This window comes from Podarcis liolepis (genome assembly GCF_965112155.1).
Source record: "Podarcis liolepis genome assembly, chromosome: 13".
Classification (NCBI taxonomy): Eukaryota; Metazoa; Chordata; class Lepidosauria; order Squamata; family Lacertidae; genus Podarcis; species Podarcis liolepis.
Window position 1 is genome coordinate 55,134,097 of NC_139573.1, and position 19,648 is coordinate 55,153,744.

The window sequence follows — 19,648 nt, forward strand, 5'->3', positions numbered from 1 at the left end:
AAAACAATAGACAAAAGGTCAGAATTGCTTTTATCTATTTATTTAATAAAATTTATACACCGCCTGATTTAAAAACAAAACAAAACTCAAAGCGGTTTACAAAAGGCAAAGGCAGCAAAATCTAGAAAAATGCACAACCCTACTTTAAAGCGTACAAAACTTAAAATACTAAAACAGATTAAAATTACTTCAAATTTCTAAGCAGCTAGATAGGCCTGTCTAAACAGGAATGTTTTTAGCAGGTGTTGAAAGGGGTACGGTGAAGGCCTCTATCAAGAGGCAGAGAGTTCCAAAGTGGAGATGCCACCACATTAAAAGATCAAGGACTTACAAATGCAAAACAGGTATTATGTGACACCAGTTCTGTCAACAGAAGCAGTTGAGTGGGCACGTGTGGGGTAGGGGGATCTTGTGGGTAAACTGATCCCATTTCCCCACGGGTAGAATTCAGTGGCAACCCCCCAACCTTCTGAGTTTCAGACCACAAATGGCTCTGCTTCAGGGGCATCTAGATCACAGGCCAACTCACTGGCTTTTCTTGTTGAGCGACAACTGTTAAGGAAGCCTAGTCATTCTGGCCAAGGGCACAAATCTCCTTCTCTGAGAAAAAAAGCAGGTACCTGCTACACACGGATTAACATTGTTGTCATTATGAGACATAAAACAAAAAACAAAATAACTGCAAACACTTCAAAAATATAAAATTACAGGTTACAGTGTACCATGTGCTTTGACCTTTAAGAAGGGCTGGTAGAATGTGGGAGCATATAAATATGAAATTTAATCTTAATATACACCCACCAGTGGGTCTTGGGATCTTGCCTTCAATGTTGTTTGCTGCCTATTGAAATTTATTTGTCCGGCTCCCGCACCTAAACCTGAAACGAAGCCTCTGCACATCTCAGGCTACAATTTCAAGCGATGCACAGAGAAGGAGGTCCATAGCCTACTCACTGTGTCTCCAGGTCTTCCAGCAACACCAGGAAATCCTGGCCTTCCTTCTGGGCCTTGCTCTCCCTAACGGAACACAAAAATATCCCACATTCACTTCACAGATTCATCAGCTGCTTTTAACTGAGGCCACGATCCAGAGAATTCATTCCAATGCCCCCAAAGGCTTACTACAAATGTAAAGATCACAGGGAAAGAAAAAGTAACACAGACATGAAGGGGCACTCATCTCAAAGAGGACCCCCAAGAAAGAGTCCTGGCATCTCAGCGGCCATGGTCTGTCTACTGATTAGACATAGTATGGTTTTCAGAAGCTTCTTTCAGGTAAAAAGGTAAAGGACCCCTGGACAGTTAAGTGCAGTCAAAGGCAACTATGGGTTGTAGCGCTCATCTCGCTTCAGGCCGAGGGAGCCGGCATTTGTCCACAGACAGCTTTCCGAGTCTCATGTGGCCAGCATGACTAAACCACTTATGGCTCAACGGAACACTATGATGAATGCCAGAGCGCATAGAAACGCTGTTTACCTTCCTGCCACAGCAGTACCTATTTATCTACTTGCACTGGTGTGTTTTTGAACTGCTAGGTTGGCAGGAGCTGGGATGGAGCGACAGGAGCTCACCCCGTCATGGGAATTCAAACTGCCGACCTTCCGATTGGCAAGCTGAAGAAGATCAGTGGTTTAGACCACAGCGTCACCCGCGTCCCTGTCAAATTCAGCCCAGGTGGGACATTGAACAAATAGCAAACAACCAAAGCAAGACAAATAATAGTGTGCTAAACTACAAATATAAGTAGTCTGAGCCTTCAGCAAACATAGCAAGAAATAACAATCTGTTATTGCCCATGCAAGGCCAATGTCATTCATGAAGTCTCTATTTAAGCTGCTTCCTACAGGTCATATCCTCTAGTTTGAAGATGGAAGCATCCCAAAGCTGGAGTCCCATAGTATCACTTAAGAGGGCAACCCAGGGCTGGCCTGAGATGTTTTGCCAATATAGGCAAAATGCCCCGATGCCACCAGCATGATGCCACTTCTTCACAGATCCTGGCCCCCCTCCCTCCCCCTGACCATTATGTCCATGTTGCTGGCAAGGGCACAGTGGCAACGGTGAGGACAATAGCACTGTGGCGGTGGCATGGGCAAAGCCCCAGTGGGACTGGCAGTGGTGCCATGGTAGGTGGGAGGCAGGCTTGCAAATGGCTTCACCAAAATTTGCTCCTGTGTTTCTGAAGAAGATTTATAGAGATTTTCTCAGTAGAAACTGGGCTGCCTAGCCTCTGCAACTGGGCCTAGAATTGCTCAGTTCTGGTCTATTCCATCTTCCGGTTGGAGGATGGAAGGCGGCTAACAGATTGAGGTTGAATCCTGACAAAACAGAAGTACTGTTTTGGGGGGACAGGAGGCAGGCAGGTGTGGAGGACTCCCTGGTCCTGAATGAGATAACTGTGCCCCTGAAGGACCAGGTGCACAGCCTGGGAGTCATTTTGGACTCACAGCTGTCCATGGAGGCACAGGTCAATTCTGTGTAAAGGGCAGCTGTTTACCAGCTCCATCTGGTACACAGGCTGAGACCCTACCTGCCTGCGGACTGTCTCACCAGAGTGGTGCAAGCCTTGATGCACTATTGTATTTTAATATTTTGTTGGAAGCTGCCCAGAGTGGCTGGGGAAGCCCAGCCAGATGGGTGGGCTATAAATAAATTATTATTATTATTATTATTATTATTATTATTATTATTATTATTATTATTAGTTAATACAAATAGCTGGATCACCACAGGTTTCAAAGCTGCTTTCCTTGGCTGATACCAGACTGATTCATGATTATGTTGACAACATTCTAGGCAAAATGCTTTTGAAGGTTGACTGGTATTGCTTTTCACAGATTTAAAATATGTTCAACAGATGGAATTCATGGAGCAAGTCTCCACATTCTGTTGTTTTCTAAATTACAGTAAGCAAAAACTGTTTCATGATAGAACCTTTCAATAATTAAGTGATTCACTGTGGCACCATGTTTCATGTTTATACTGGCATGGCTCCAGTAAATCAGTTGAGAATACTTCTAGGAAACGAAAAAAATTAATTCACTTCTAGCCAAGGAAATCTAGTGGGCTCAATGGTATTAAATGTATAGAGAGGAAATGTAGAGATTTGCCTGGCCCCATGCCTGTGTATACCACTAAAAAAGGTAGTGGCGCCATGGGAGTTGAATATCATCATCATCATCAATATTTTTAAAGTACTAAAAGTCAAGACCAGGAGAGAAATGCTCACTGAGTAGCAGCGACGGCCCTGATAAGTCCAGCCACTCTCAGGCCTCCTTGCAGGGCCAGGATACACCCCCCCCCAACTGCCAGCCATTGTCAGGAGAAAGGGCAAGACATGGAACCAACATCTCATTGGACCACAAGATATCCCTACAGCCAATGAGCAATAGATGGCTCCATGCCTATGGGGCGGAACAGCCTCTTCTGCTGCCATCTTGGAGTCGCAAAGTGATTTCATGCTCTTTATTCAGCTCATAGTGGTGAGGAGGAATGAATGAAAGTCCCCTCAAAGTACATTATTTACACAATGGGCTGCACATGATTGGCTAATTCTGGAATTCTACTGTAAGCCAATCAGGTTGTGGATTCACTTATATCTGGAGCATGATTGGGTGGTTCCTGCCAACCAATCATACTGCTGCATTGTTCTAGGACCAATCAGACTGCTGCATTCTGAATCCTATTGTTCTAGGACCAATCAGACTTCTGCAATTTGGATCCTATTGTTCTAGGACCAATCAGACTGCTGCATTCTGAATCCTATTGTTCTAGGACCAATCAGACTGCTTCAGTTTGGATCCTATTCAACTCAGTACATAACACAACCCATCTAGTTAGAAACTAGCCAAGCATCTTTGGAACTTCTTCATTGCTTCTTTGGCCAAAATTAGTCTACTTCAGTGGTTTTCAACCAGTGTGCTGTGGCCCCCTGGGGTGCCTTGAATGATGATCAGGGATGCCGCAAGCAACACTGGCCTTCGTCCTTCTTTCCTCCCCCCACTCCTCTGATTCCCTCTTGCACAGCTCTTTTGCAGCAACCCTGGCTACAAGGCGACCCCCCCCCGAAGGAATGGTGCCTCTGGGACTGGTCAGGGGTTGTTTCCCAGGCCCCTGTGTGAGGAGGTACCTCTCTTTAGGGCAGGGGGAGCAGATCAGAGACCAGGGGTGGCAGTTGCGGCTGCCCAGAGGACTCCCAAGGAGAGGGGAGAGGAGAGGAGGCTGAGGAAACACTCCACAAGGGAGGGCGTTCGAAAAAGGGTGAGGGGCTGCCAGCTCTGCAGGCAAAGGGTGACATTACTGGGCTCCTCAGCCCCATAGAGGTGACGCAGAAAGAATGTAGTTGGTCAAGGAAGCCGTGGACTCAAAAAATAAAAAAAATTCTGGTCTACTTACTTTACTTCACCTCATCTCATTGCAAATCCATACATGCACCTAAATGTATGTTGTACATGAAGATGCATATTTTATAATGTGAGAAAAGAATGTCTTTGCTTCAGTCCAATGCACAAATCTGGAAATGGGACTACTGATTAGCTTCCGGGTGTATCTACCAGGGAGAAAGCAAGACATTTTCTTGACATTTCTCACATGCCAAAATACATAGGTAAAGGTAAAGGACCCCTGGATGGTTAAGTCCAGTCAAAGGAGACTGTGGGGTGTGGTGCTCATCTTGCTTCAGGCCAAGGGAACTGGCATTTGTCCACAGACAGCTTTCTGAGACATGTGGCCAGCAGGACTAAACTGCTTCCGGCGCAACAGGACACCATGACAGAAGCCAGAGTGCACGGAAAAGCTGTTTACCTTCCCGTCACAGTGGTACCTATTTATCTACTTGCACTTGGGTGCTTTCGAACTGCTAGGTTGACAGAAGATGGGACAGAGCTCACCCCGTTGCAGGGATTTGAACCCCCAACCTTCTGATCGGCAAGCCCAAGAGGCTCAGTGGTCACAGCGCCACCCGCTCCGTGCCAAAATATATACATCTTCAGACAGAAGGGTAGATCAGCATGCTTGACATTAACTGGGATACTTGGAAATTCTAAAGTATGTGGTCACTTCAGCTAAATCTTTAATTTGTGTTAGATACAAAGTATTTGCCTTTTTTTCTATGAAGTCAGTTTATAAATCATGTTTAGTTAATGTCTCACCTTTAAGCCAGGTGTACCTGGCAGTCCACTGTCACCTTTTTCTCCCTAAAACAAAAACAAAATAGTCATTTTAAAAATGGAGAACTAAAATAATTTTTTAAACAAGAAGCTTCCTTGTATACTTTGAAAGGTATAATTAATCCACGATCCTTCTTACTTTAGCCTAAAAATTATTTGTGGCATCACAGTGCATTTGCAGTTATTAGCAAAATCTCAGAAATACATTGATTTCACTGACATTTCCCTTCTATAGGAAGAATGGATGCATGAAGATATCAGACAAGTAAAGCTGTTTGTGCATAAAGTCTAACTTTAAGGAAACCTTTGGTCTAAGAGATTAGTCTTGAAAACATAATCATTATTAACTCCACTGGCATTTGACATAAACATAGTCATAACAAGAAGTTATGCTATAATCAAAACATGCATATTTGCTGTTTGTCTGTAGGAAAGATAGAACAACTGGCGACCTTCCTGTGTGGATTTTAAGAGGGAAATGCTGTTGACTAAACTCCTCCCAGCCTTCCTCCAGCTTTCCTCTCCTTTCTTCCCCTTTTCTCTCCCTCATCTTCCATGGCCCTTTCTGCTTCAGTCTCCCATCTTCCACCTGGTCATACCTTTAGCATCTTGCTCCTTTAGCATCTGGCACCACATGCTGCCAGCAAGGCCAAATGATCAAAAGAACAGTTTCCTCCTTCTGTTTTGGGCTTTTCGCACACATACCTTCACCCCCCTCCCCACAAAGTACCGGTACTTGTGGGTGGGTGCCTTGGATTTCCCCAGCCCAGCTGATACCTCCCTGTGTTTTGCTTGGGTGCTGCCATTTTCGCTACATAAGCACAAATGCTGTTCATCTGAAGATTGAAAATAAGGGGACTATTGTAGCTGATCAAATAATGAAACCACAAATTAGTTGGGAGTACTGCTAACATGGCAAACTGAATTCTTGCTATAACAAGTACACAAACGCTCTAGTTTTTTGATTGTGTGCTGCATTGATTACCTTTGGCCCCATTGGTCCTTGCAGACCGGCCTCCCCGGCTGGACCCTATAACAAAATATAGTACTGCTTTATTTATTAAATTTGTACACCATTGTGTGCTACAGATTTTGAAAAAGCTTGCCTAAAAGAAGCAATAATAACCAACTTAATTGTTTATAAGTGCACAAATATTAATCCCAACTGGACCAAGTAGCAAATCATCAATGAGAAGCATCTTGTGTGCAGATCTCCCCTGCTAGTCCTTCTTATCCACTAATATGTCAAATGTCATTTTGAATTGTGCCTCTTTAGGGCAAAACTAGACATTACACGCCATAGCATTCCCCCTTAAAATTCATACAACTGGCGACCTTCCTGTGTGGATTTTAAAAAGGAAATGTTGTGTCCTTCATAACTAATAGAAAGTGTATATATTGGGACCAGAGAACAAACTGTCACAACAGAAGTAATTCTTGAGCCGAATACTGAAAGCTATAGTGCTCTGCCTTTGTCTCTAGGGTGTGCTGTCACCGATCTCAAATTCCTCTCTCAATGGTCACCTTGGGAGGTTGAGGGAAGTCAAGCCTTCCTGTCCCTGCTGAAACAACTTGTGGGGTTGGGCAGGGAGGAATAAGAACTGGCTTCAGAAACAGTGCAGCCTTTTACACAACATGATCCAAAACTTGGATCAAGAATATCTCATTGGATTGCTTCCTTTCCGGCTGAGGGAATAAGCAGCAGAGTAGCACCAACAGCAACAAGACAGCTCTTCCCATAACAGCAGGTTTTAATTAAACCCTCCTCAAAACATGCAATCTTCTTTTCAGCACTGTGGCTTGAAAATACTGAGCTGAGTCACTTGAATGGGCTTGCATGAGAAAAACTCTAACAATTTGCATGAGTCTGTGGGAGAGTGATGTCATTCCTAATTCTGGTCTAGAACGTTTGCCTAATCCTTTCCTTTCGCCCCACCCTGCTTTCCCAGTGACTGTACTCTCTCCTGTGTGCTCAGGGAAGCCCCAAGCCACTGCATGGTGGTTTTCTCCTGGAACTACATAAACACAGGATGCAGCTATGACTACATGGTAAAACATTTCGGGTGCTTTCAGACAGGAGTCTATTGTGAAACTGGTACTGCTCAGGCACACAAGTTTTTCACAGGGTCCACACAATGCTGTTCGTATTAAAGTGCCAACCAATCCTTTCCCCCACTCAATTTTAGATTTAATCTGGCTCTTCCCTTACTGAAAAATCAAAACAAGGGGTTGGCAACCCAAGGCCCATTAACCGGCCCATGGACTCCCCTCCCCTGCCTGCTCGGTTGACTCCCGTGCGCTGCACTAAATCATAGAATCACAGAATCATAGAGTTGGAAGAGACCACAAGGGCCATTGAGTCCAACCCCCTGCCAAGCAGGAAACACCATCAGAGCACTCCTGACATATGGTTGTCAAGCCTCTGCTTAAAGACCTCCAAAGTAGGAGACTCCACCACACTCCTTGGCAGCAAATTACACTGTCGAACAGCTCTTACTGTCAGGAAGTTCTTCCTAATGTTTAGGTGGAATCTTCTTTCTTGTAGTTTGGATCCATTGCTCCGTGTCCGCTTCTCTGGAGCAGCAGAAAACAAACTTTCTCCCTCCTCTATGTGACATCCTTTTATATATTGGAACATGGCTATCATATCAAATCAGCACAGAGCAGAGTGGAGACCGCCTTCCGCAATGCTGGCCGGCTTCCCATTGGCTGCAGGAAGCTCCTGCAGCCAATGGGAAGCTGCACGTGCATCTTCTGCGCTGGAAATAGTGTTTGTACGTGTGCGTGCACACACTCCGTCCCACCGCGGCATCTGCAGGGCCGGTTCACAGCCCAAGCCACAAAAACATTGCCGCCCCCTGGTCAAAACAACCCATTGTACTTTCCAATCACCACTGATGTAGATGATTGTTAGCACATCTTCTTCCCCTTCAGTGGGTGGTTTGCCACATGTGTGGTGATGTTTAGGTGGGAGGTCTCTGTCGCCACACTCCAACTTCTATTTGCTCTTCTCCTGAGCACAGTCTAGCCACTTTGTTTCCTGCAGCCCCCAATACAAGATAAAAGATGAATATTTCTTCCACGTGCTGCATGCTGAATAAATGCTGGAATTTCCAGCAACCTGATTTAGAGAAGTTATTTTTGTAAGGTCTCTACACTGAAGCTGGGGGGATGGCCTTGGAGACTGTAATCGCAGCACATACGTTGGACTTTAAAATAATAGTAATATGGAGGTCCTGCACGAGACTGCTATCCTAATTTTGGGTCTTCCATTGATGCTGTGTATTTTTAAGGTAGGGGATAATGCCTGGTTGCGATGTTAATGGTTATGGGGACCTATAGGGCATTACTAAGGAGGGAGGGGATGCTGCCACCACCCTCAGCAAATCAAACAGCATGGTAATATAGTTAAATACAGTGGTGCCTCGCAAGATGAAATTAATCCGTTCTGCGAGCCTCTTCGTCTAGCGGTTTTTTCGTCTTGCGAAGCAAGCCCATTGAAGGATTAGCAGATTAGCGCTATTAGCGGTTTAGCGGCTATTAAAGGCTTAGCGGCTATTAAAGGCTTAGCGGATTAGCGGCTAAAAGGCTATCAGCGGCTTAGCGCCTTAGAAAAAGGGGGGGAAAGTGAAAAAAAATCGGAACACTTGCAAGACGTTTTCGTCTTGCAAAGCAAGCCCATAGGGAAAATCGTTTTGCGAAGCAGCTCAAAAACGGAAAACCCTTTCGTCTAGCGGGTTTTCCGTCTTGCGAGGCATTCGTCTTGCAGGGCACCACTGTATTGCTCTTTTGCAAAACCTCAGTATTAAAGCAAACAAACAGATATGGATTTGCTTACCAAAGCACGAGCTTCTACTTCATCCCTTGTGAAGCATCACAAGTGAATGCTGGTAATATTTGATCTTGTGCACTTCCGGTTATTTTTTTACTGCACACACAAAGGTACAGAAAGACACATCTGCATGCCCTGCAGAGGGGGCCACACTAATTGAGGGACCCATTTGCAGACCACTCCTGCACATGGTGGAACAGCAACTAATGACCAAAGAAAGCAGAACATGGGGAAGCTCATGTGCCAGCCACACATGTAGATAAATCAGATTTGACTGCGACAGAAAGCCTACATTTGGAAGCAATCTTAATCAGTAACAGGAAAACACAATTAGCTGATTACGGTAAATAAAATGAGATATCCTGAGAGATTACGGCCACAAGGATTTAGAACTGTGGCTTACTTACATTTCGCCCACTTGGTCTTGAGGTTCCAGGTTCACGTGACAAACCAACGATGCCTGAGCCCTCCATATCCTAATGTGTTCATTTTAAAAATGGAAAGTTAGAGTTATTTTCCCTGTATACTTACTGTAGAGCAAAGGTTTTCTGAAGTAGGTTATTAGACATTTAAAAGCACAATTTAATAGCTTTCTTTAAAACTTTCTGTCTACAATATCACACTGTTGGGTACAGCAGATATTCAGTAATCTGAATTTTTGATGTGGGAAGCTGGTAATATCAATGAAGTATAACCACAGTCCCCAAAGCACAAAAGGCTGGGAGCAGCTGGTAAACTGGCAGTTCTTGAAAGATGGTCATCCTTTCCACTACCATGAGGAAAGTGGAGGCCACTTGCTTTCTGATGGTATCATGGTGAAAGTCATCCAAATTCTTGCTAATCCTTGATCTTTTTACGGTCAAAGGCCCTGGTCAGAACTAGAAGAGATTCCGCAAGTTCATTCAGATCCACGCACAACACCATTGATTTGCATGTATATTTAGTTAAAATGACAACAGCCTTTTTTGTACGTAACAAATTTAGGAGGCATTTCCTCAATTATTCATTTAAAACAAGGGGGGCTTTACCTCACTATCCCTCCAAAATGCATTATAGAAATTGACCTAAGGTCTAAATATCTGAGATCTCTCTCTTTCACACCCCCACACTATAATAGCTACCAGAAAATCTTGGACAGCTCCACAACTACAGAACAGCCGATTAAAAACCTCTGATAAACTCCAGGCGTTCAACAGCCACTCGCCATCAGCAGTTTGGCAATCTTTGCAACGTTAACACAGTATTTTGCACAGGCAAAATTCAGGCCAGATGCACTAAGGGCATACAAGACCTGTTATGCATGGCACATTCCTTGGCATTCCCCAGAAACTGAACAAATGACTCTATTCTACAGTATGCAACACACTAAGCGCAGTCTTCAACTCAACGAGACAAAAGGGGAACTCAAAGCTGGAGACTTGCCTAATGCTTGCAGAATGGAGAAAAGCCCTATACAACATTAATCCAGCCACCTGCAAGATTAGATTGAGACTAATTCAACAACAACAACACACCAGCCCCTGTTGGATACCAGCACACATCTGTGGGGAAACTTCTGCCCACAGTGAGGCCTAGCTGGGATACTAATTTGGCTCATGAAGCTGATCCTCCAAGCCACACCCATTTGCCAAAGTGACCCATGGAGGGTGGGGAAACTCAGGTTTTGGCTGGCCAGTCAGATCCCATTCTCTTTAAACACTTTGGCATTTAGGCTGTGGACCTATTCCAGAGGTGCAATAGGCCACAAGCTGCGGGAATGTCAATTATCAAACCTTTCTGGAAGAAAAATCAAACTAGAATTAATTAGTCTTAGATAAATCCCTGGAGATAGGAAATGTCAATGATTTAATTGGCTAAATGCCTATCCACCGGGGGCTTTCTGAATGGCAGAAAAGAACAGAACAGTTCCATTGGGCTACGCTGGCAGCCAAACAAGTAATCTTCCTGCATTGCAAATCCCAACTCACACTAAGCATCGAAGGTTTAATGCAGGACCTTTTGAAATTAGCAGCTGTTTAGCAAGCTACATAAAAACACAAACTTTCAAGAGATTTGGAGTGATTTCTTCACAAAGTAACTTCCACAGCCATGCAGAGTGGGAGGCACAGCACATAAGCAGGAACCTTACTGGCTCCCCTTCGCTCAGCTGATCACACAATACCATGTTGCTGCCTATTACTCTGATCCCTGGTCCCTGACACACAATGAATCAATCCATTACACAAGCAGACCATGACTGAATACTAGGAAGAGAATACAACTGTAATTTCCACACCTTTGTGTGCCCTGTCGCTTTCCAACGAGGAAACCCAATCTTCAGAGCTGATTTGGAACAAACAGGGTTTTTTGAGGATTGCCATTTGCTCCGATTTAGCACTAAAGAGTGGATTTTCCAGGGGAAAGTGACAGAAAAAAAGCAAAACTGCTCGGAGTCTTGACTAGAAAGCACGGGACAAGCGGAAAACCACTCAGACCTGTGTGGATGAGCCCTAAAAGAGGTTAAAGGGGAGGAACTAATGTCTGTGGAGGAGCCAAGCCATCACTATAGAAATGCAAAAAGCTAATAAATTATCAGTAAGAAGGATTACCATTGGTCGTGTGCGGTGGCTAGATGGAAAGAGATCTCTGGGTCAGAGTTGTGCCTTTATCCAGGCCCCTTACTATTCAGATCCTGCCCAATTGCCACTTCCACACAAAATTGTGACAGAGGATTGTGAACACCTAACATGATAAAGTATTCACTGAGGGAAATTTAAAAACCTGAGAGTCCAGAGACAACTGAGATTGGGAGGAAAAAATTGTTTCCGGTTCTGTTGACCAGCTAAGCAAGTAGCCAAGTAGGCCCTAACACTAAAGGGAGTGGCTGGGTGGGGCATTTTGTGGGGCAAAATGACCCCTGGTTTTCTCAAGGCCAAGACTTTTATGTACTCAGCCCCTCCCACCCCTTTTAAAGAGATTACCTCAAATCCAAATCCATAGCCTGAGCCAGGGGGTCCTGGAGGTCCTGGGGGTCCTGGAAGTCCTGGGGTCCCTGGTTTCCCAGGTTCACCATCAGCTCCTTTGGTGCCTGGTAATCCAATATCTCCAGGGTCTCCCTGAGGGAAAGGAGCAGATTATTTTGTAACGTAAAGGAGCAAATCTGTAGAGTGAAGTGGATAGTGGAGAGGAAACGTTTAGGAAGCGGGAGTGGGGGAAATCTCTTGTCAGTACCATATACCAGTATCTTAATCCTGTTAAACCAAACTGTTAAAGTTGTGGGTGAACATGCCAGACAACACAGCATTTCTTCAAACAGCTCTTGTTTATTCACAGGCCAGAACAGAACTGAACTGAAGGGTTCAGCCAGCCTGCTTATATAGAGCTCCACTACAATGCAACTGTAACAAATTTCTGTAACTATCCAATCACTGAAAGTCACTTTCAATCCCTTATTTGCATATGTGGACCTGAGTGAAAACTATCTACAGTATCCCCCGCTGGCCCAGGGTGAGAACTTCAGTACATAACACCAACAATTCACGCCCACAAAGCGGAAGTCCACGAACTTGAATGGCTTTTAAAAAGAATTAGGCGAATTCATGCAGGGCAAGGCTATCAGCGGCTACTAACCCTGATGCCCGCATTCTGCCTCTACTGCGGGAGGCAGCGTGTCTCTGAAAACCAGTTGCTGGAAACCACAAGTAGGGAGAGTGCCAGGGGCAGTGCCCAGAGAGTGCCCATGAGGCAGATTAAGGCAGCCATCTTTGGTGGCAGAATCACACCCAACCCTGCTGCTGCCCCTGGAGAAGAGGAAAGCTGCCACACGACCCCGGTAAAGGGAGCTTTGGTGCAGAGGGGGAGTCTGAGGCGGCAACTTCCTGCTTCACAGTCCTGTTGCTCTCAGGACCTGCTTCCAGGCTTCCCATAGGCATCTGCTTGCCCCGTGTGAGAACAGGGAGTTGGAGGAGTCGGCCCTTTGGCCTGATCCTGCAAGGCTCCTGTTAAGTTCTTATATTCTTTTTCTATGTATTTATATTCTTAAACACTTCTTACATTCTGTTTTCCACGGAAACATTGCTAAATATTGCATCGCTTTTGCTGGCTCTGGTGAACTGGAGATAAAACTGAGCTGCCGGCATTAAAGTTGCATTAAATTACTCCCCCCAAAAAGTGAATGGTAGTTGTGTAGTGGAAACAAATCCAGAATTAGTTCTTAAGTGTTAGACCACAGGCAGAGCTCTATGCAAAATCTTTGTACTATTGATTCCAGTGGAGCCAAACTTTACCAATGAGATACAAGAACTATTATTAAATATTATTAAAGGTGGACGTGTTCAGTTACCTTTGATCCAGGTGACCCCCAAATACCTTGATCACCCTGTAAGATAAGACATATTACTTACTCTATGCAGGCAGGCTGCCTACACACCCTCACATTGCTTGTTATTGATGCAAGTTATTGAATCAAATCCCATAATCTCCAACTCAAATTAAGCACAGAAAATATGCCAGTGTTAGCCTTCAGTGAAAAACAAACGCTTGTATTGCCCTTTTAAATGCATACATTACCTAAGAGATGGGCTTGTATGTACATTGCCATGTATTAGAAACCAAACCTTATCATGCACTCTGGGGAAAAGCAAGCAAAGGATTCACATTTTTAGATAACCTTTTCAAAGTCTTTATGTGGTTACTATAAACAGAACACTATTTAAACTCGGAGATAATTCAGTTTTACGTATGAGTGGAGTACTTAATCTATAATATATGTCTGCACTGAGCACTTGATTTATAATTTAACCACTCATTAAACATACAGTTCATGGCAGGATTGTGAAAAAGACCTATTCTTTGTCCCCATACTTCTGGTTTAGATGTGCATGCCTTGCATGGGGACCACGTACTTAGATCAGTGGCTCTCAAAGGGTGTGATGCGCCACACCGGTGTGGCAGAAAGGGGTGGCAAGTGTGGCAGAAGATTCAAGGACGACCAAAGAGATAAACACTTCAGTATAGTATAGTATAGTATAGTATAGTATAGTATAGTATAGTATAGTATAGTATAGTATAGTATAGTATGTAACTGCATTGTTTTATACCCCCAAAGAATCTTGAAAACTGTAGTTTGCTAAGGGTACTGGGAATTGTAGATCTGGGGGGGGGGGACTACCGTTCCCAGGATTCTTTGGGGGACATCATATGCTTTAAATGTATGTTGAATGCACTTTAATTATATGGTGTGCATCTGCCTCCTATGGGACAGAGCTGTGAATCAGAAAGTCCCTCATTTGACGATCACCCTTGTCCTGCGCCATGAAGTCACGAGGGGGGTTGAAGCAAGTTGCTCATAGAATCAAAGTAATTTATATATGGTAGTTGTAAGGATGACAACAAAATATAATGTGAAAAGAATTTTCAACAGTCAAAACTTTGAGCAATCAAAACCTATTATTATTATTATTATTATTGATTCACACTGGAATGGTGCTACTGACAGCAGGTATATTATCAAGTATCTGTGTCTGCAAAGCAAATTATTAAATACTGAGCATTCACCCCAAATGGAGGGTAGCCTAGGTCTGTGGTTCCCCATTAGCTGAGCACAGTGGACCCCCTATTTTTTCAAAAGCCAAGCCATGGACCCCCTACTTTTTAAAATGTTCATATTTCTATGCTAGTTTTTGTTTTGTGAAAGGTGCCACGGACCCCCTGGGTGGGTTGTGCAGTCCCCCCGGGATCCACGGACCACCAACTGGGAACCACTGACCCAGGACATCCCTCCCAAACCTGCTGCTTCCCCAGAGTGTTTGTAAGCATCTCTAAAACAAACTCTTGAATTTGCAACTTACTTTTTCTCCCTTTGCTCCTGCAGAACCAGCCAATCCATCTTGACCGGGGCGACCAGGGGGACCCTGAAAAATCACAGATGTGAGATATTTGTAATGACACAAATTATAAGGCTGCTTTTTAACTTACAGTATAATGCTTTTTTTTTAGAAAAAAAAGACTACCCCTCTTATGTTCAGTATGATCTTTATAATCTCTTCATTAGTTAACAGGAGTCTGGAATGTCTAGATGATTAACAACTTCTTGATGAATGCATTCAGGATAGAACTAATTACAGCGGCAGACCCATGTCTTATAATAGAGGTCACAACAACCAGCTGTAAAAGCAACAGTAGGAAGGTGTTTCAGCAACGAACTGGCAGAAGAGGGGGCGACTGTGTCTCTCACCCACAACTCCCCCCTTACATCTCCTCACTTTCAGTTGTACTCCCCACTAAGTCAGCTTATGCTGAAGCCTGGATAAGTGAAATTCAGTCGTGGGGAAGGGAAGGTATCCACCACTCTTCTCCCACCTGCAATTTCTCCACGTAAAATTGACATTTTATGTTTTGCTTTTAAGCTGTTTGGTGCAACACATGGTTCAAGATATAGGTTGCTCCCATAATGCATAGCTCAGATCTTAGATTCACTTGAAAGCATCTGGCTGGACACCTGTACTTCATACAAAGGCTGCCTCTTCTGTGTGATATTGGTCAGCCTTAAGTTCCTTGAAGATATTCTTATCACTGCAGGTGATAACCCTGTTGAACAACTTATGTTCTGGAAATGGGGAAACAAAATGCGCAGAGCAGACAGTCTCATTTCATGGAAATTTTCAGAAACAGCAGTCATAAGAAGTGTTGTGTTTGTATGAGGGAAGAGAGCTGATGCTACTTTCTTCCTGCTCCTTTGAGCATGTTGGCAGTGTAAGTAGGTGGTTAAAAACAAAACGTCTTGTGCCATACTTCAAACACTACTGTGTACTTGTGACAATATATGGGAGGTAACTGAATATTAAAGGGCTGAAGTTGTAGGTGTTAAGCATACATCCTGCTAGTCAAATTCCACCCACAAACTTTTGCAATCAGACAAAACACCTGTAACTTTCAAGTTCTTAGTAAGATGAAAATTTCCAGTTGCTAAAGGCAGTTTTTACCCATGCATTTTCAGACACGCTTCCTATTAAAAAGTTGTCCAGTCAACAAGGCTGAGATCACCACAGGGGCTACGTTGGCAAATCTGTCCCAATTCCATGCCTCAACATCTAATTCAGTACTTAAGTGCTTAAGAAGACAGGTTTGGGGTCAAAGCGAATGCTACTTGGCAGTCCTGTGTGATGAAGCCCCACATTATACATACTTTAACCTGTGGCCCTTTAGTGCACTTTATTAAATACCATTGAGATAACTGGAATTAAATCCAAATACAGAGTTTAGAAGAGAGGGAGCTTCTGAAAAGCCTTCTTTTCAATAAGGCAATAAATCATCTCACTCAAATTACCCAACTATGCTCCAGTAATCACAGATTGCGTCTGTGATAAATTCTGATTTTACAGACAAATTGTTTGCAGAAAAGAAAGTTTTGAAGGCTAATATGGTGTGCTGATTTAAAAATTGGGAATGGACAGCCGTCATAAAAAGCAGCAGCAGCAAAGGGCATGTGGAAAAGCCCAAAGGCATGAATCAAGCATTGTGGTGAGCACTGGCACACAGACTTTTTCCCTCCTGCCCTCTTGTGTGACATCCTATGGGCCTTCTTTGGTTCAAAGCTTTTGGGGAACAGCCCTGGCGGAGGAAGTAGCAAGGCTTTTAGAAGCAGCTGTAGGATTTCCCCAAAAGCCCTGTCAGAACAAGGGCTCCAGCCCCTGATGGAGAGACTCCACCAGGCCTGATCCCGAGATGCCCAACTCTGGCTGGGCAAGGAGCCATGGCCATCTGCAGCGAGACAACCCAACCAGGCCAAGCTGGCATGATGTTTCAACTCACTTCCAGCTTCCCTGGCCATCTCATCTTTCCTTAAAGGCATCTGCAGGCATGACTATGGAGAAGCTCTTGACTAGGGCTGGGTGATATCTGGTTTTCAATATATCACCAGCTAAATATTGCAATACTTCAATATATCACGATGTTTGACAAAAGGCTGAAACTATGTAGAGGTGAATGTGGCAATGCCCTGGCAACTGCTACTACTTATGGGTCTGACAAAATTTAGATTTTTAGTGCCAGTTGTATTTTAGTGCCAGGGGAATTTGCATTTCTTTTATAAAGCAGGCCAAACCAGTAATAATGGATAAAATTTTACAGAGTAAAAAATGATTAAAGAAAATAAATATTTTTGAAGGAAAACTTGATGCATTTAATTATATGAAAATGTATTCAGTGATAGCATGCTTCCACTATAACATTACAGATATAAGGAGAATATATTAATGTTAATATATTAATTTGTTATTAATAATAACAAATGTGTGGGAAAGAAAGGGGAGAATTGAGAAGAGTTCTAGGTGAGGCAGAGGGTCTGGAGGAGAAAATGAGGAGCACAGAGACAGCTGCACACAGACAAACACACAAACTAAGAAGCACATGCAGATGGGGAAAAGAGGGAAGGGGCCAGAGCAGTTTTTTCTTTTCTTTTCATTTGAAGCAACTATGGGGCATGTTTCTCCGCAGTTTCCTTGAGACAAAGGGGGGGGGGAGCTACTTTAAAGTTAAGAAGAGGAGTGGCCGCCTGCCAGCAGAGAGAGGCTGGGTTAATTTAAAACTGAAATGTCACCCAGCCCTACTCTTTACCTGGTGAAAGACAGCCCTGCCATGGTCACACCTGTCCCATCCTTTGCATGGCAAGCAGAGAAAGGTGGATTAAGTGCTGCCATGCTGCTAATCAATATTTGATCTTGGGCAGCGTTGCTAATATATGCAGCTAAAGTTCTCGCACAGCAAATACTCACACGAGGACCTGGATGCCCAGCGGCTCCGCCTTTCCCGTTTTCTCCCGGCAACCCAGGAATTCCTGCATTTGAATCTGGTGCTGGCAGTCCTGGAGCCCCCGGTAGACCTGGAGGACCTGGCGGTCCAGGGGCACCCTAGATAAATCAGATATATTCAGATAAAGATTTTGCTCCTGTTCCCTCAGCAGTGGACACCCTGAGAAGCTGGTGTCTCTCAGCTTCACACAGCACAGCACAGCACAAGAAGAATAATACTTGTTTACTTCAGAGAGTTCCTACAATGACAATGGATGTGAAATGCCTTATTAAAGTGCTATAAGTAATGAGAATGCGTTGGATGTTCTTAATCCAGGGCATTGAATTTGGTTAAACTTTCAGAAAAAGCCAGAATCCCCAGAGTATAATTTTCAGGTTAAGAGTCCACAGGACTTTGTCAGAACAAACTGATCTCGGTGTGACAGTGAACCAATTAGTTCTCAGGCTCCTCTGTCATTTCAGGTGTCATTTAAAGGGAGGTTTAGACTAAGGTTACCAGATGTCCCCGTTTCCCAGGGACAGTCCCCGGATTTACAAATCAGTCCCCTGACAAAATCCATCTATTTAGTGGGAAGTTGAAAAGTGTCCCCGGATTCATGAAAAAAATCTGGTAACCATAGTTTAGACCACAGTTTAGTCCACTGGGTAGCGTTTATTTCATAGCCTATGTCGTGCTTTCATTGTTTTTTTGACTGAGGTGAGGGGATTTATGGGATTCTGGAGCAGTGTTTTGTATATTGCAGATACCATTCCCTTGCCGTGTCCCTCCGCTGTCAGGAAAAGGTTTTTGAAGGAGGACGCCTTCACTCCGGTGTGGCTCCCCTTTATTACACAAACAGCCCAACAACAAAACCCCACTGACAGCATACGAATCAATATGGCTATCTTGACCCAACAGAGCACTACCGTACAGGTTTTTCTCTTATTCTGATGTTAGTGTCTTATCTCTTTAAAGGTACTTTGTGATTTGGAAAGCCTTTACGAGTTAGCAGTAGCCATCAGAAGCTACGTACCCTTGGAAATTCCATGTCTCTGTCAGAGTCACCAGAGCCAGAGGCCTCCATTTCCACTCTTCTCTGAAACAAACAACATTAATTTTAGAATATTGTTAGTGGGATGTGACCTCCACATCCCAGTAATTCTCTTCAACTTTCCTTAAAATTCCTCAGACATTTTCCCTGAGCGGGGATGTTCTAATTTGCCTCAAATTATATTTCAGGTGAAACTAGGAGGCAGCCTAACTCTTACTCCATGCCAGATAATTTTTCCCAGACTCACTGGAATTCCTTTGGCTTTTCTCAATAGTCATCAGATGATTATGCCGAAGCAGGAATTTTGGGTGAGATTCATTGATGATAACTCTAATATTACCCTGTAGAGAGACGACACTGGCATTCAACTTCATAAAGGGCCAAAAACTTAATACCGGGGGCCCTGTAAGCCACACTTGAGCACCTTGCTCTCCGCCTCACTGTGACAACTTGCAGCTCTGTCATTGCCTTAATAAAATCTTATTAAAAAGGAAAACCAAAACCAAATTAGATAAACACAAAGAACAGACCAAAAATCAACTCGCTTGAAGTGCCAACTGCCTGGGGAAACAAAAATATATTTGCGCTGACAATGCAGGCGCTCAGCAAACTTCCCTGGAGAGAGCATTTCACAGCCGAGGGGCAGCCACTGAAAAGGCCTGTCCTCTCACGGCCACCTTCCATGTCTGTCTTGGGGGGCGAACCACAGAGAAGGACCTCCCTTGTAGGAGGCGCATGGAGTGTGAAGGCTAAGCTGACACCAGACTACATTTGCTCCTTTGTCTGTGGACTAATGATGTTCCTGTCTGCTGTCCCTGCCATTCCCTG

General features: G+C 44.0%; 1 protein-coding gene across 3 annotated transcripts in view; it reads right to left on the minus strand.

Annotated features, from left to right (window-relative positions):
* COL15A1 (collagen type XV alpha 1 chain) overlaps positions 1-19,648 on the minus strand; it is a 121,129-nt gene that overhangs the window by 35,912 nt on the left and 65,569 nt on the right. For all 3 annotated transcript variants that reach the window (XR_014518736.1, XM_083473125.1, XM_083473124.1), the window contains exons 12-20: positions 18,803-18,865; positions 17,754-17,888; positions 14,829-14,891; positions 13,322-13,357; positions 11,961-12,095; positions 9,408-9,476; positions 6,154-6,198; positions 5,151-5,195; positions 955-1,017 (exon numbers count right to left, since the gene is read on the minus strand). Coding sequence is in view for 2 of the 3 variants with exons in the window: in XM_083473125.1 (XP_083329251.1) it covers positions 955-1,017; positions 5,151-5,195; positions 6,154-6,198; positions 9,408-9,476; positions 11,961-12,095; positions 13,322-13,357; positions 14,829-14,891; positions 17,754-17,888; positions 18,803-18,865 (654 nt within the window). In the remaining variant the exon portion in view is untranslated. The remainder of the gene's footprint in view (positions 1-954; positions 1,018-5,150; positions 5,196-6,153; positions 6,199-9,407; positions 9,477-11,960; positions 12,096-13,321; positions 13,358-14,828; positions 14,892-17,753; positions 17,889-18,802; positions 18,866-19,648) is intronic.